The 17,177-nt window shown below is 34.0% G+C and overlaps 1 protein-coding gene and 1 long non-coding RNA gene across 2 annotated transcripts; one reads left to right on the top strand and one right to left on the bottom strand.

Moving 5' to 3' along the window:
* Positions 1-576: 576 nt before the first annotated feature.
* LOC147406575 (uncharacterized) lies at positions 577-7,569 on the bottom strand. The gene is made up of 10 exons (XM_086434668.1): positions 7,451-7,569; positions 6,284-6,324; positions 6,029-6,126; positions 4,167-4,251; positions 3,711-3,818; positions 3,259-3,392; positions 1,683-1,799; positions 1,281-1,380; positions 1,149-1,203; positions 577-873 (listed from the first exon to the last, which is right to left on the bottom strand). The coding sequence occupies exons 4-10, from the start codon at positions 4,228-4,230 to the stop codon at positions 786-788; spliced, it is 666 nt and encodes a 221-aa protein (XP_086290794.1). The 5' UTR covers positions 4,231-4,251; positions 6,029-6,126; positions 6,284-6,324; positions 7,451-7,569; the 3' UTR covers positions 577-785.
* Positions 7,570-15,594: 8,025 nt separating this feature from the next.
* LOC147406576 (uncharacterized) lies at positions 15,595-16,827 on the top strand. The gene is made up of 3 exons (XR_015175794.1): positions 15,595-15,774; positions 15,859-15,950; positions 16,510-16,827. It is a non-coding gene; the product is annotated as an uncharacterized LOC147406576 (long non-coding RNA).
* Positions 16,828-17,177: the final 350 nt, after the last annotated feature.

The following is a 17,177-nucleotide window of genomic DNA, read 5'->3' on the forward strand; positions in this document are numbered from 1 at the left end:
AAAAAAAAAAAATTTGCACCGTTGAATTTTAAGTTTTGATAGTTCGGTAGCTGTCCATTTCAACAACTCGAATCAAATTAAGATTATATTTTTTTTTAAGTTTTTTTTTGTACGTATTAGTTTTTCCATAAAATCTAGGACACTACAACAAATATGGAAATTAGGAACGGTTTATTACCGTTCCTAAGTCACTATGAAATGGCTTTCAGATCGTCTTTAATCGAGGCGTCGTTAATGAGGTTAAACGGCTGAAAGCCGTTCTATATTTCATGATTTGGAACGGTTCAAAACCGTTCCAGATCTCTGAATTTGAAACGGCTTTAAACCCTTCCTAATCTGCGTCTTTATATAACAGCACACAATACCCCCAAAAACATTTGAGACATCGGATTTTATGGAACTGATCTCCTAGGTCTGATACTTTAGACATCAGTTATAAACCGATATCTAAAATTGTTATAAATTGATATCTAATATTAATTTTTTTTTCTATTTGCCTATTACCCACGGTTAAAATAAATCCAAATAAAGAACATCGAGGTTCTCTATCACATTAATTTATATATAAAAATAAAATAGATCCAAATAAAGAACATCGAGGTTCTCTATCACATTAATTTATACACAAAAAGAGTTGCAATGAGTCATAATTTACAAATCCAAAATTACAATACATTGATAAACCATTCACAATCATTACACAAGCACAAGTGCTTACAAGGAAGCAATGCCAGCACTCCCATCCCTCCCTATCTTCTTTAAGATCCCCACAATGGCCGCAACTATCAAATAAAGAATTCTTTCGTGTCACCACATTGCATATTCTCACGATGAGCTTTCGCACCTTCAAAAGAGTGTTTGAAACAAGTGCTCCTGATCAACCAAAGATGATGCAAATAGCTGTCTAATCAATTATTTCACTATCTATGGAACACAATAAATAGCTATTATTTTACAAAGAATTATTGATGGAGGAATGTGATTCATGTCAATATAGTTGGGATAGAGGTGGTGATGATTATATAGCAAAAATTGTCGTGGGTCATAATGGTGATGATGATGATGATGATGATATAGCAAAATTTGTCACAGGTTATAATTACTAGCACAAATGTAGTAAAAAGTCATTTTCCCAAAATGTGACTCACCTGAATTTCACTTTTATAAGGATCCCAAATTTATCAAAGTCCATGTCATGCTCATCTGAAATACATCATAAAAAACGAAATGAAAACCAGGGGAACTAATTTATTAACAGCCGTGGGAATGAAATTAAGTACCCAATGAAACTTCTCCAGCAATAGCCATCTCTTGGAAGTTTCGACTGAATGTCTCGTTTATCTGAACAATAAGGTTTCTCAAAGTTGGAAGCCAGTTTTCCTGCAAAATCTCTTGGATCAGAAATTTTTTTTTCAAGCAATGACAACTAGTTTACAATTCTACAAATATAGAAAAAGTATATGGATAAACTTTCAGAATAATAAGGAGAGAGAAGACAAAATGGAGAAAAGAAACAGCAGGAATAGCAGATACTACAATCACCAAAAAATTAAATATCTGTATTTTCACCTTCAGACTGTCTATTTTACTTAAACACCGTTTTGTGGCAATGACTTCTATTTGTAGGAAAATGGTGAGAATGGATATCAAACAACTAAACACCCAAAAAATGATAAAATTACCTTACGCTGACGATTTTCATATTCTTCCAGAACATTGTGGTTTAGAAAAAGAATAGAATTTGCTTCAGAAATATTATCTTGAATTGCAGCTTCCAATTCCTCAATAGTACCAAGCATCTGCAATTAGAAAAAGTGCAAAAATAGTGAACATTAAGCTTCAAGGAAGCCTAATCCCGGCAGATCCAATTATATTACTTGAAAAATGGTCAAAAAGGAAAATCAAACAGCACAACCTTCAACTATCTATTTGTAAATATAGGTTCGATCTATGTAGACATTTGCATCCGTTACATATTGTTTGAATGGTTAGTTCATGGAAGGCAGGTAAGATTGTGCTATGTACCCACATTAATGCTCACCAAAACTGAAATATAGTGACAGCCACAACTAATGATGTGATGTGGATTGAAAATACAGACTAAAACAAAGTTCATAAATAGTCAAAACCTATGCAGCCTTACCGAAGAATGTGTGGACTCCAGTGGCTATAACAATGGCCTCGATTTCACCTTGCTTGCAAGTGGACCCAGAGAAGACTTCATCACCAGGGTTCTTTGTGACTGGTAGGGACTCTCCAGTGCGGGCTTTCCTGTGTTTCATTTTTTTTTCAAGCATCATAATAACTGCAATTTCCATGACCCATGATAGATGAAGTGTTATTATTAAAGAAGAAATTGATAAAAGCTTACCCTTAGAGCAATCTTCTTGAATTTATTCATCGTAGAGAAACGCATGAGGTGTGATAAGATAGCAGAGTCTAGAGGTTTATACGGGGGAACTCCATGTTAGTATAGAAACCCACTATCACACTCACAAGGAAGAATCAAATGCCCGCAACTACCAATCGAACAGTTTTTCGTGTCACCACATTACATACTCTCACAATGAGTTTTCGCACCTTCAAATGAGTGTCTGAGCAAATACTCCTGATCAACCAAGGACTATAAAGTGATAAACCTTCATGTCCATTGTTCAACTCTAAAGGCAGTCCAATCAGAAGCATAAATAAATTGAATACAAATAAAAGTACCTAAGATAAAGGACTCAGAGTCCGTGTTGATAACAAAAAATCAAATTTTATTTGATGTTCTTATTTTTTAAACATTTCCAAGTGAAGGATTCTCAATGAAAAAGTGATGAAAATGAAATTTGAAGAGAAGCAAATATGTTAAAGCACTTCAGTAGAGGTGAAACTTGACTATAACACATTGTACTGAAGAAAAAAAAATGGAAACTAGAACTAGAAGACTTAAAATGTTTTAAGGAGAACAGATGAGCCGCGAGGCACTCATGGATGTGTGAACATCATTCATTCTAAGGAGGGAGGCTTCCACCTCACGCTACTTTAAAAAAAAAATGCTACTAAGTTATGCTTCACAATGGTGACATTGCCATATGTCTACATAGAGAACACACACCTGTGGTTGTTCTGAACATCCATCATTTCCAGAGTTCCATTTTACGGTTCGTCTTGGACTTTTGAAAGAGGTGAAAAAACTGAAAAACAAAGAAAAAGAAAGTCAATATAAAAGGAGCACACACAATTCTCTGTTTCTTTACTTCAATGATTAATTACCTGGTGCATTGAGATAAACACAACAGAGATTCCTAGCATAAAGTTTATTGTCAGTTTATGACCAAATAATGCAGCTGATGCCATGCCCGTAAAAATTGTAGCAACGGTTGATGAATATTTCTTCAAAATTGTGTCTGCATGTATCAAAGAAAATTTCAATTAAAATGGATTCTACAGAAATATTTACTAATGTATAGAACACTAGTTCATAAAAGCCACCAATTTAGAATGAGTGTACTAGAGAGTTGTATGTAAAAACTAAAGCAACAATGCATAAACAATAAAAATAAAACAGAAAAGATAAATTTATTAAGCATTTTCCCCTACAACTTTCTCAAGATGTCTGACATGGGAATTTTTTGTTCTCATTTTAGTGTCTGTGATACTTGATGCAGTATATCCTACTTAAAGATTTGGTGAAGAATAAGAAAGTTGAAGAAGAACAATCTAACCTACATATTTGAAGAAAAATGAGGACAAAATTCCCTGAGCTGTATTGTTTAATATCCAAAGCATGGTAGCTTTCGAGTGTCCTTGAAGGATATCAAAGCTATCAAGCCCTAGAAACAATCAAGATAAAATCAATTATGAATATGACATACACAAAAAAAATAATATTGATTGCACCACTGCTAGGGGCCACTGATGCTTGCAAAGACAAAGCTATTGACATCAACTTTGTAGTGGCTAGTCCAGAGGCAACATGGCCAGTCTGGCCTTCCATAGGCTCTCTTGAACAATGGTGACATGGCCAATCTGGCCTTCCACAGCTACGTCACTTACGAATGAGAATAATTTGAACAAGCTTTGGAACAGTGATGGTTTGTTGTGATGGAAACATAGGAGTAGGTGAGGGAGGGCTCGCCAAAATAATTGTTAGTTGAAATATCTAGCAAAACTGATCATACCTAAAGGAGGTATGCATACATGCACCCCTGATTTTTCTCGATTGGCTGCTTGCACTTTGGACATGGCTTGGAGTAAAATAATTTCCTGAGCATTGGATCAGCAATATAAATCAGTATCGTGTAGAAAATGTAAGACAATTAACACATCGAAAGAAGAAACCACCTTATATTCAAACAAGCATGGACTCCAAAAAAGTACATTACCACAACTATCACTCAAATATATAAACATTTAAAATAATAAAAGTTGCGATTTCAAATAACAGAATATGTTATTTTGTGCTTATATAACTTGTAAACCTATTAAAATGGATATTGTGGCTAAAGTCCTGCATCCTACGATGGGGCAGGCATCTCAACAGATTTAAAGTGTTCCTTTCATATCATTAGTCCTCATAGTGATCCATATATAGAACTCATAAACAACTAGAGTGATAGCTCCTAAGCATATTTGGATTAAACATAAAGCATAGACTGCTACTTAAGAGACTCTCTTGTCTACTTAATCGAACAACTCTTGCAATAAAAATGCACCTCATCTCTGGAAGAGAAGCACTTTATATCTATACCAATTAATCATGAAAACATACATATAAGATTAGCAAATTGTAGCAGCTTTGGTAATAAAATCATATAAAAATGAAAAGCAAAGAATAAAATAGGAAATCGAACAAGTTCACATGAATGGACATCATTTTTGTTAGGATTCTGCAAGACTATATAGATATTCCAAGATTTTTCTCCCCCGCTTCATTTATAGGTAACAAAGCCCATATAAGCTATTGTACCTGATATACACTAGGTTCTAATGCCACCCATGTGTTTTTGATTGATTAGCTTTCTGTTGCATGGTACTATAGCCTGCAAAGTTATATTACAAATAAATATCCACACTTAAAAATAGATGTTCTAAAAACTGAAATATTGTGTTTATTACTAAAATAGCAGAGAATGACCAATCGGACCCAAACAATCAATCTTGGTTTGAATCCGACCAGTTCCCAACCATTGCAAATATTATTCATATTGACACATTCTAATATCCCTTTGAATGAATTTAATATTCTGAAATGCCCATAGTTTGATGCACCTAATATAGTCATGTGTAACAAAGCAGAATGGAACTCAAGGTAAAACCAAAATACTACTGTTTTATATGCTTGATTATAAGAAAGTACCTTTGCAAAAGTAAATTTCCTACTCCAACCAACACCTATTCAGTCATTATCAATATATTCCACAGGGCCAGAAATGCCAGTTTGAGAAGCATATTCAAATACACTGCAACTGTGATGTTCATCCATCAACACAATGAGCATTTTTTGTAAAACATAGAACTCAATTACAAGCAAACAACTAGGTAATCCCTCCTATTACACAAGTTCTTCAACAATGACCACATTCAGTTTGGCATCAATTTGTTTGAAATATCACTTGATAAAATGACACTATGAAAATTATAGGTGACACAATACATACCTGCTATAACTTTGAAAATTGCACATTCAGTGGGTCTTTCACTAAATTAGCATATATAAATAAGTATGGCAATCCCATGGAATAGGAGATATTTTGTCCTTGAAATTCAATCTCATAGGCTTTTGTCTTAGAAGGTTTCTTGTTTCTACAAGAACTCTGCTTTTTTCAGAAATTTTTTTCAAACTTCGCAAATCCTCATGTTATTAAGAGGATGTGTCACAACAAAATGATCAAATGAACAGGCAATACTAAAAACAAACCTATAAACAAAATGAGCAAAAAATCGACTTATGGTCAAGAGGGTAAACCAAATATTGCCAATTTAACAGGGGATGTTTCTAAGATACATTAAATAATATGATTTATGTGGAAGAAATCCATACCTTAACAGCCCCAGCACTGCTGGGAATGATATTAAATGAAGCAGCTCTTCCACCTCTCCAGTCCTTGCTGGATGGTCCATCAACAGTTTTCTGTGAGGCTGATATCAAAAAGGAAAATTAATTAATGTAAACAGTGGTCATGAGGCCTTGGCAAGGGTAGCAAGACAATTGAATTTATTAAGAAAAATCATTTAGAAATATATATAGAGAATTAAAATAGAAGAGTGCATGAAAACAGAGGAAGAAAAGCAATACCTGTTAGCACTTTAATACTCCTTGGATCATCATTTTCCCTCCTACCATAAAAAGGCAGAAAACTATACCAAAATTGCAAAAAAAATTACAATGGAAAAATATATGTAGAGAGTACACCAACTTTTAGAGGTGATCCTCACCATTGTAAGTCCATAATAAACTCTATCGGAGCATTAGCATATACATTGTTAAGAATATCATACAATTATTTTCCATAAAGTTCAAAGAATACACTACTAAAAAAATTTGTTAGAGGATATTAAAAAAAAAAGTCTCTTTTACTTTTTTCTCCCTAAAATCAGAAACTACCTGCTACGATTAATGGTCATGGTACCCGGACCATGAGTCATCACTCTAAAATACAAATTGGGTAGACTTCTATGAACTTTTTGTATAAAAATCTGTATATTTAGCGAAGTTAAAAAAATCACTCTAAAAAAATCGATACCCAATGTGAGCATTATTCCTCAGTGGCCACCCATAAGGGTGTACTCTCAGCGTGTGATGTGTGGGCGATGCACATGCCCCGAGATTAATTCTTAGACAAGACCATGGTCTATGGACTGGGCAAAGCCTAGAAAAGGGCCCGGTTTGCTGTCCATAGGGGTACCCAATTATCAAAAAAAAAAAAAAGGATGCTGCCATGATCCAGGATCAGGATCACTGAATAATTTTTCTAATATCAGTTATGCGATATCTTTTTGTAATTCTCTCTAAAATAAAACTATTAAGGCATGTTTAGATTATAGAGTTGGATTTGAAATTTCCATGAATCAACTCTAATTCGTGGATTAAATAGGCAAGTTCCAAGAGTTATAAATCCCCAAATCCAAGAGGACTACATGCCCTCTAGGCCTACTGTGCCATGCCACCCAGATCTATTGAGCTGGAATTCTGTGTTGGAAAACCAATTGATAGGGTTGGGTTTCTAAGTTGCTAAGCAAGCAAGAGATTAGCAAAAACCCTAAGTAAAGAAACAAAAAATATTCTTAAAAGATCAAACAAGACATTAAACCCTACATCGATCGGAATTCCACCTAAGAAATGCAACGATCTCAACTGAAAACTAACAAACCAAATCAGATCTAACTAAGAATCGATAATAGGGTTCCAAAATCATAAAAAATGATAGATCGAAAGGAAAATTAAAAGAAATCAAGATCTTACCTGAGAGACGAGGGGATTTTGACGATTCGAACCTTAGGTTTCGTAGATCTAAGACGAAGAACCGATCGACATTGAGGGACGAATGGATTTTCGCAGATCACCTTCCCTGTCCTCTCGATCTAACTCTTTCTGCCTTTCGTCTTTCGTTCTAGTTAGAACGAGAGAATAAGGACGATTTCTTCAGTCTGGTTCGGATTAAAACCCATGGGTCACGATTTAGAAACGGCTCCAAACATAAAAAACGGTTTAAAACCATCTTTTATTAGAAATGGCTAAAATCCGTATCACTCTCCTGTTCCAAAATAACCATTTTTTTGTAGTGGGATCTTGTGTTCGATTGTCAATGTGATAATTTATGTGGGCCCAACGACCCTTATTAATTTTCGAAATCTTACTAAGTTAATAAGGAAAGGTTTTTTATATCATATTTTTATTTATAATGAGCCAAAGGCCTTCGCTATATGTAACGAGTCATCTCCTCGATTTTTGAGCTCGTTACGTTAATTCTGACATCCATTGAGTCTGTTGGTTGTGAAAATGTGCATTTCACTCTTTATTATAAAGAGAGTATGACACCTAATGGGTCTCTTGGAGATGCTCTAAGTAATGACAACGAAGTCCTGCTTCTTTTTTTTTCCACTACATTCCCTTTATGAGCATTATAAAGGATTGATAATTGCGGATGATGCAAATGTCCTGTGATGTTATTACCTATTAGCTACATGATAATTTAATTTTAAACCCCATCCCATGAAATCATCACTATTAGGGAACATCCCCTCCCTCCCCCCGGGGGTCTCTCTCTCTCTCTCTCGCGCTCAAAATGCAAGATGAAGCATATCCCCCTAACAAAACTCTGTATCATTGATTGGAAAAGAGATGACAATGATTTTTGAATTATTTTTTTCACAAAATGTCCAAAGTATACTTTCAAAACAAAATTACTAAAGTGCAACTAAATATTAAAAAAAAAAAAAAAAGAAGAATAAGAAAAACATTGTTTTTATTGGAGAAGGAATGAAGGAGATGACGATCACGTCTTGACATGTACAGACCAATAGAACAAATTACAAAATTATATGTAGAAATGTGGGACGTATAAGATTAAGATGATTATTACATCTCCTAATAGTACTATAGTCTAAGGAGGGATGGTATAATCACTTATCGAACATAGAACATGATTTAAATTTGATATTTAGATTATTTCTGAGATTTTTATACAATTGCACGTGCCACTTTCTATCATGTTTTAGTTAAATTTGTTACAATAACTTGACTCGGTTTTCTATGTTAAATACAAAAATAAATAATATAAAATTAAAATTCTAATTTTTATATAGCATATATTTAGTAAAGCTGTCCAAATTGACTCATTCCCCATCGAGTTCACCAATTTAATGAACTTTACTATGGTTTAATATTAGGATTAAGAAGGAGCAGGGCTGTCAATGGGCCGGGTTTTGTCACAATCCGTCCAGGCCCGCAATGGACCAGGTTTATGTTTACTTATTAAATCCTGAGTGTTTGGTCGGCTAAGCCCGTTTAATTATAGGGCCGATTTTGGGTTTTGAATGTAGGCCCGACGGGTGGCTACTATATTAACTCATATATAATGTCCATCAAAACATAAATGAAGTCAGAAACTGGTTGAACGAGAGAGTGAGTGAAAGAGACTGCTTGAGAGTGAGAAAGTTGTTTGGATCGAAAGAGAGAAATGTTGTTTCCAGCAGGTTATCGGTTCGTTCCAACCATTAACTCAATTCTCAAGTTGAGTCTATCTTGATTACTTGCAAATCTACAAAAGCAACAAAATAAAAAAATATATATCGTAAAATTATGTTAATGCTACCCAACTGAGATAATTCAGATTCGACTTGATGCACTAACTATTTCGATCAACTCTGTTTTTGTGATAATCAGTGCTTTAAAATCTGATTGTCTATATGAAAATAAATGACGGTAATTTAGAAATATAGAAAAAAAAAAAAAAAAGGCACGTGCGTATATATACATTTTTAAAACTATGATGATAATCACACTTATAATAAGTTTAATTATCTTGTCCTCATAACTCATCACTAGAATGGGGATAGTTTTTCAAGAATTCAAATTAATGGATCATGTGTAGGTATTAGTGAAAGGATCTCACTATCATCCAATGGATGTTCGCAATCTTGACAAATCACGTAAATTCCATTTTCTGTTTTTCTTTATGTTTGATGTGCATTAATATTTTCTAATGTTTGCATTGAGTATCATGCCCAACTTTCAATAGTACAAAACAACAATAGAATAATATACAGGGGTGATTATGAAATTTCCCATTTTGATGAAAAACATTTTCCTTACTAAATAGTAAGATTTTAAATCTTTCTAAGGGTTGTTGGGCCACATGAATCATCACATTAGCAACTAACACAACAGCCTTCTAGATATTATGGAAACCCTCATATTCAAAATAAAAAAAATTATTTTTTTAATTTGATCCAAGGTGTTGCAAAATGAACATCAACTGAACTTTTAAATTTGAAAGTGAAAAATAATCATTAAAAAAAAAAAAAAACAAATTGTTCTTTGAAAACTTCTTATATTTCTCTTTTTGATAGAATGATTTTTCTACAAATACAACTTAACATAAATAATATTATTTTGTCATTGTTGTAAATGTAAAAAAATCTCACAATTTTATTATTAACTAATTACAAGATACATTTTCATGAGAATTTTTAGGAAAAAAAAAAAAATAGAGCTTTGGAGATGACTAATGTAAAAAAAATAAACCAAAATGATGAATTTTTATTTATTTATTGTAGTGTAAGTGATCCATTATTTCCAGCACTGGAATCAAGCTGATGTCAGCAAGCAGAGGAACACTGGAGATCAACTACATCATCATGCTTCCATCGATCTTCAGTCATTAAGACATCCTCTTGATTGTATAGAACACAAATACTTAAATATAAAAATATGTGAGTTGTTCAACCCAGAATTTGTTCCTCAATTTCCATAATTCTTCTTTTTTTTTTTCTTTGAATTAATAAATATATCTTTTTCCTTAAGAATTTAATTGAATCAAACCCTTGATCCCAATACCTACCAACATCAGTCAAATCACTGCGCACAAATTCCATCTTAGGTAGATTTGATTAGTACATAAATTATCTTTAGAAAGATTTGATTAGATTAGATAAGATTACTTTATCTAAATTGTATTTCTATTTAGAACTGCTGCATTTTAAATATCAAACTAATAATTCATTGAAAATCTAAGAGAATGAATCCAAATCAATTCTTCTTTAGCCTCCAATGTTGGGAAATTATTGAGGTGGATTGGAACTTGTATTGGGTTGGCCTCTTCATGATCCGTAACATGGGCTAACATGGGCCAAACGAGCTTGAGCTACACGAGATAATGATATTGGTTGATATTTGGGAAAATTTTTGCTAAATGTCCTATCAAGCTATCACTCAAAATTTAGGGATTATTTAAAAATAAATCCTTCCGTCGAGGTCCTTTAAGTAAATTTTCTAATTATAATTGACCTATGAAAAGGAGTGAAACTATAATTTTCGTTTTTGAAGAAATGATTTAGTTAAATAAAATTTATTTACTTTCTTAGGACCTCCGAACGCTTCCCATATATATAGAGGCAGTATACTTTACAGATTATAATAATGGATGTTAGCAAAGACATTATAAGTTGTTTTTCATAAATACGATAAGCAAGGACATTATTATGCTTATTGGGCAATGAATATTTTGTAAATATCATAATGTCTTGACTCTTGAAAAGTTATTTACAAATATACTTACTAAGTGATGACGAGGAAATTCTTACTTCTTTTTTTCTTTTTCACTAAAGTGTAATTAGATATTTTAAAAAAAAAAATAGAAGAAGAAGAAAAATAAAAATAAACGAAGTTTAAAATGAATTGCATACATCCTTTATTGACCTTCTTCGTATTTTCTATATTAACGATTTTTTACTTAAAGTAGTCATGAAATTGTACTTAAAATCTCTCATTTCATGTGATGGATGAATGATGGTGAAAGCACTTAATTAAGTTCTTGTGTATATATATATATATTCAATTAAAAATTTGCATTTCATAATAAAATAGAAGTTAAAGTTTTCTTTTCGACACCATGAGAAACACTTTTTTTTTCAAGTTAGTAAGAAGTTTTCAAACCGTATCACCTTGCGGCATCCGAAAACATGATCTGATGCCACATGGTTTTATCAGTTAAAATTCTAAAAGTTTAAAAAAAGTTAATTTCAATTTTAAATTTGGGTGTCCACCAGTCATCCATTTTCAACACTTTGGGTTAAGTTCAAAATAGATTTTTCTTTTCAATCTACTTTTTCAATGAAATGTGTTTGATTTCCAATGTAATAATCTATCTGGCCCAACTACCTTGGTAAGATATGAAATCTTACCAAGTTAATAAAGCTAATCTGGTTCTTTTTGTTTTCTTATTAATAGAAGGGGAAATAAAATTTAATAGTCACACCTTAAAACACACATTAAAGATGTGCCAAGTACCGCTAAAACTGTATCGAAGAATTTAGGACGAGTTTGAACATCTTCTTAAAGCAACTTCAATGCAAATAAGTATAATTGGTAAGTATTTTATTATAAAGAGTCATTCTGCTTGCTCAAAGGGTTTGAACTCCAATCATACTAACTAAAATGACTCTGCACAAATACAATTACAATAAAATGTTTCACAATTGTCATCGTTTTTTTATATCGCCAACAAGTAGGAATAGAGAATTTCACTCTCTTCTTTTATCAGTCCTACTTTTTTTCTCTCTCTCTCTCCAAAATATTTCAAGGTAGAGAATCCCAACTTGAGTGAGTTGGTGTGCTTTTGAAAGGTTAAGACTCTATAAAATAGCAAATGGAAAAGGATATTGAGCCTAAGTACGTTGGAATTGCTTTTAGGACTTAAGCTTTGCATCCTCTCTCAATTGTCACTTTGGAGAGCTAAATGCCTCTCAAGCTACTCCAATGCACTTTACTATAGGCTCTCAAATTTGAAATATTTTTGGAGAGAGGTAAAAGAAGAGGGTAGGATTCTCTCTCTCTCCTTGTTTTAGCTAACATAGTTGGAGTGAAGGCACTTGAACATACAAAATGACCATCCACGTTAAAATGCCTAGCAGTCAAAGAATTCAGAGATGCGTATTTGCGTTGGAGTTGCTCTTAAAAGGCTAAAATTTTCTTTATAAAAAAAAAAATCTGAAGTGAACCACTATTATTGTCATTGTTTCCCTACTTATCGTTTCTTGAAAAGTATTCGTTGCACGAAGAATGGATGAAGAACATCACAATCCATCTTCTTCTTTGTCCTGCTTGCTGAAACTGGAGCTTGGGGATTCGTACTCGACCTTCAATCTGGAGAAGGCAGTGTGCAGTCATGGATTGTTCATGATGGCACCAAACTTGTGGGATCCATCAACCAGAACCCTCCAACGCCCATTGCGCCTCTTTGACTCCACCACTTCCCTCACTATTCGAATCTCCTCCTCCTTCTCCTCCTCATCCTCCTCTTCTCTCCATGTTCTTGTTCTAGGCACTCATTCTCTCTCCCCACTCGACCAACAATTTTTGCTCGTAAGCGCCCACTCCTAACCTACTAATACTTCCAAGTTCATATTAATTTGATCTCGAATTCTGTCTCTCTATGTGTCTATGTCATAGTAACAAATTTTCGATTGGGTAATTATTCAATAGTGGTTTGTGACTATGGTGTGTGTTTGTTTGTTTGTTTCAGGATCAGGTAGCACGGATGCTGCGGTTTTCCGAAAGTGATGAAATGTGCATAGAGGAGTTCCATAGGATTCACCCAGAAGCCAAGAACAGAGGATTTGGCCGAGTTTTTCGATCCCCCACCCTTTTTGAATATATGGTTAAGTGCATGCTACTCTGTAACTGTCAGTCAGTCTTTCTCCATATCATCCCCCCCCCCCTTTTTTTTTCTCTTTTCTTCTATACAATTAGTGGAGAATGGGGATATCAATGTTTTGGAATTTTTAAGGTGCAACACATGGATATAACTATCCAATGACGGGCGTAAGTAACATTTATATCACACATTATGTATCATGGTTTTAGAACTAGTTTTGATGTCTCGTCTCGGACGAGTTTTCCGATATGTTTGAGACATCTCGTTCAACAATGAGAAAAATGAACATTGGGCTTTAAATCTCGTCCAATACGTTGACTTGTCCGTCCATCTCGTTGTTGGGCAATATGTCTTGGTCTCCGACGACTTTCATGTTATCTATAGCCTTGAGGACATTTGCTGATAATGGGATAATTTCCTGTCAAGGGTACAAATAATAACTCTAGCACATGATTTGTCCATTTCACGGAAAAGATGATATATTCTTGATAAATTGTACCACATTATATCAATGTTTTCGTCCATTCATATAATTATTAGCCTATAGATTTCTCCACATCTATAGTTTCTATATCGGACATGGATACATCGATTTCTCCTTATTTTTTGTTCCCATAACGAGATTTATTCAAACTTAAATGTGAGTAACACTCCCTTTTCTGTCACACTACACATTTCCTTTTGCATGTAATGTTGCTAGGAAACAACCAATTTTCTCTTCGAACACTTGCCACTATGATATAGTTTATATTGAGTCCAAGGAAGGGCTACCTTGCTAAACATGGGTCCTGAGTTGAACCATGTCAAGTCTCTTCAAAGTCATGTTCAACACTCGGTCAATGAGTCAACTGAATTGGAAGTTTGACCCTGGTGTCAACTCCATAAATTCAAGTCCTAGTCGTTATATTACTTGTGCAGCATGAGTTCAATAATAGGATATTTTGGTGGAAACGAAGGACAAGACCAACTTTTTAAGATCTGAAGGCGTGAGATGAGGCATCAAGATTAAAACCAGTGTTTTATTCCATTTGGCATCAACCTATTGAACGAAAGGAAGCATATTGGAATTGAAGAGTTGTATCCGTGTCTCGTTACCATTTTCCATATTGTAGCATCTTAGCTTGCGAGAAATGAATTTTGAAAAGGTGGTTGCAATGAGCTATGAGCTATTAGCTATTGGATTGAAAAACAATCTACAATGTGTAGGAGTGCATTTTTGTATGTATTCTGTTGGCAATTCAATATGCAGAACAGGACAGAGGGATTCAGGTCTTGCCTGACTAGCTTTTGTCAGCATTCTAAGAGATTTCAGATACTCCTTGGTCTTTGCGAGTTTAGAGACACTTTGATAAAAAATACTTGAAGGATTTCCCTAAATTTTTTTGTAAAGGTTTAGTTTGGCACCCTTTGGTGATTCAGCTAGGGTTTTGATGGAGTTTGATCTTCGGAATAGTGAACCACACTAGAAGAGAAAGAATCTAGGATATGATTAATAGAAGGATTGTGTAATTAAAAAAAAAAAAAAAAAAGGTAAAAAGCCCAAAAAATTTAACACTCTTTTCTCGATGCTCGGTTTTTCATTTGAGACTTTTTTATATGATTATCCTTGATGATTTATTGTTCTGTTCCATCTAAGTAGTAATTTCCTATTTACTTTTTATAGGTGGCCGAGGACTTTGACAATGGCTAGAGCACTTTCTGAGCTTCAGTTGAATCTGAAGTCTGACTCATTTAAATACCTCGGCACAGAAGTTGTTTCTCAAGATCCAAGCTGCTTGAAACCTCAAACTGATGGTTTCCTTCCAATACGCCTATTGGAAGAGAGTTAAAGAGAAAGTGATCAATGAAGAAAATATCTGCAAATTTAGATTGTAAATTTTCCAAGAATGAAACCAAGTTGGAAGCTGAAACCACCAATTGTCACCAATAGACTACTTGTTTTCTTAGTAAGGAGAAACCAAGCCTAAGCTTCCTCTTCTCTGTCGAAGAAGATGATTCTAATGGGAAGCGCAACTCTTGCCAACTTTTGAACGACAATAATAAGTTTGATGCATGCTCAATTTCAGATCAGACGTTGTCAGAAGGGAGAACCGACTCTTCCTATAGAATTGGAGATTTTCCTAGCCCAAAAGAGCTGGCAAGCCTTGACGTTGGCAAAACGCTGCAAGCTTGGATATAGAGTAAATCGAATAGTAGAGTTACTGGGAGTATTACAGAAGGAAGCTTTCAAATTGAACAACTTGAAGAACTGGATTGCAATAGTGAAATCCCATCTCTCTATGATAAGCTGACCAAGCAGTTGATGGAAATTGATGAGTTTGGACCTTTTACTTGTGCCAATGTGCTCATGTGCATGGGTTTTTACCAAGTGATTCCAATTGATTCAGAAACTTTTACGCGTTTGAAAAAGGTTTGGAATTGTTAATTGTTTCTTCCTCATTCATGAATCCCTATTGTAAAAAAGTGATAAACACTTGAGAGGTTGTTTGTGCAGATCCATGGAATAAGTAGCACGAGTCAAACTGTTCGAAGAGATGTTGAAAAGGTCTATAGGAAGTATGCACAATTCAAATTCTTGGCTTACTGGTAAAATTAAACAAAGCAACTCTTTTGAATTCTCTCCTTTGTGCTTTTCATGATTGAAAACCTAAATGTTTTTCTATATTAAATTAGTTTCATTGTTCAATTATGTCTTTGATCAAGTCAGAGTCATGGAATTTTTATGAGAAATCGTTTGGGAAGGCAAGTGAAATGCCTCCCTCTAATTATCATCGTATTACTGTCAGTAACACGAGGAGTAAGCAAAAAAGTAAACAGTAACACAAGGACTAAGATATCTTAATAAATGGATCTTGCTTTCATTTGAACGACGAAGTCACGTAAGCTCATTGAAGTTAATTCTAACGTAAGGTTTGTTGTCCAAAACTTCTCAGGGGAACAGTAGAATGCATTAACTCTTTTGTTTTATTCTCAACTTATACTCTCTTGTTTTGCGATGTTTTTGCATCGTGGAGAACATTTCTTGACAAAAGATGTATGGTTTTAGAATGTAATATAATTTTGTTATATGATTTATTTTGGACTTTGGTTAACGAATATAGATATAACCTGCTGAATATCTGATTGAAGTGAATTCATTTTGAAGGGCAAATGAATTCAATTGTTAGGCCCCGCCTTGCACTTTTAACAACCTTGCCTGGGAAAATATCAGAAGAGAAGGAGCCACTTAGCTAAGCAGTGAAGGCTTGAGGACATTTTTCCACTTATTTTCCATGAGCAATCGTACATACTAAATGAGGAAGTCAATTGTAAGGAATTTAAGGATTCTATGTTTTTTTCTTTTTTTGAGGATTTTGCTTGTTGGTAGGAGCAGGTTTTTCTTGGGACTATTAATATATATTTTTTGCACTTGTCCTAAACATTTGTGATATGTTTGTTAATAATGTATTTATGAAACTTGAAACTATAGTGAGCAACTGAGTCCGAGACCTCATCATGGATTTTGATATTTATTTCACATCCCTACTTTTTCATCAATATTTGTGATGCTTCATCCTATCGCACACAGATGTGCTTCTCAACGGTTTCCTTATTTGTTTGCCAGTTTTTCTTTTGTTTTCTTCTGTTTTCACTAAACGACTTCCACAATGATGAGTTAGTTCGTTTAGGGAGATCCACTGAAAAATCTGCCAAACTAATGTTTTGGAGAACCTCTTTGCCGATACAATGGTTTGCCAATAGATTAAAGATTTGATAGCGCTATCTGATATGTAGTAATTGCATTCCATAATAGAAACAAGGATTAGCGAGAAA

This window comes from Akebia trifoliata, chromosome 3 (assembly GCF_017979445.1).
Source record: "Akebia trifoliata isolate Shusen 1 chromosome 3, ASM1797944v1, whole genome shotgun sequence".
Lineage (NCBI taxonomy): Eukaryota > Viridiplantae > Streptophyta > Magnoliopsida > Ranunculales > Lardizabalaceae > Akebia > Akebia trifoliata.

What these genes read in the sequence shown, in the direction of transcription:
- LOC147406575 (XM_086434668.1), bottom strand. Translation starts at nt 4,230, where the DNA reads ATGTCCAAAGTGCAAGCAGCCAATCGAGAAAAATCAGGGGTGCATGTA. An exon ending in ATGAAAATCGTCAGCGTAAG is followed by an intron (nt 1,381 to 1,682) that starts GTAATTTTATCA and finishes GAGATTTTGCAG; the next exon opens with GAAAACTGGCTTCCAACTTT. An exon ending in CTTATAAAAGTGAAATTCAG is followed by an intron (nt 874 to 1,148) that starts GTGAGTCACATT and finishes TTGGTTGATCAG; the next exon opens with GAGCACTTGTTTCAAACACT.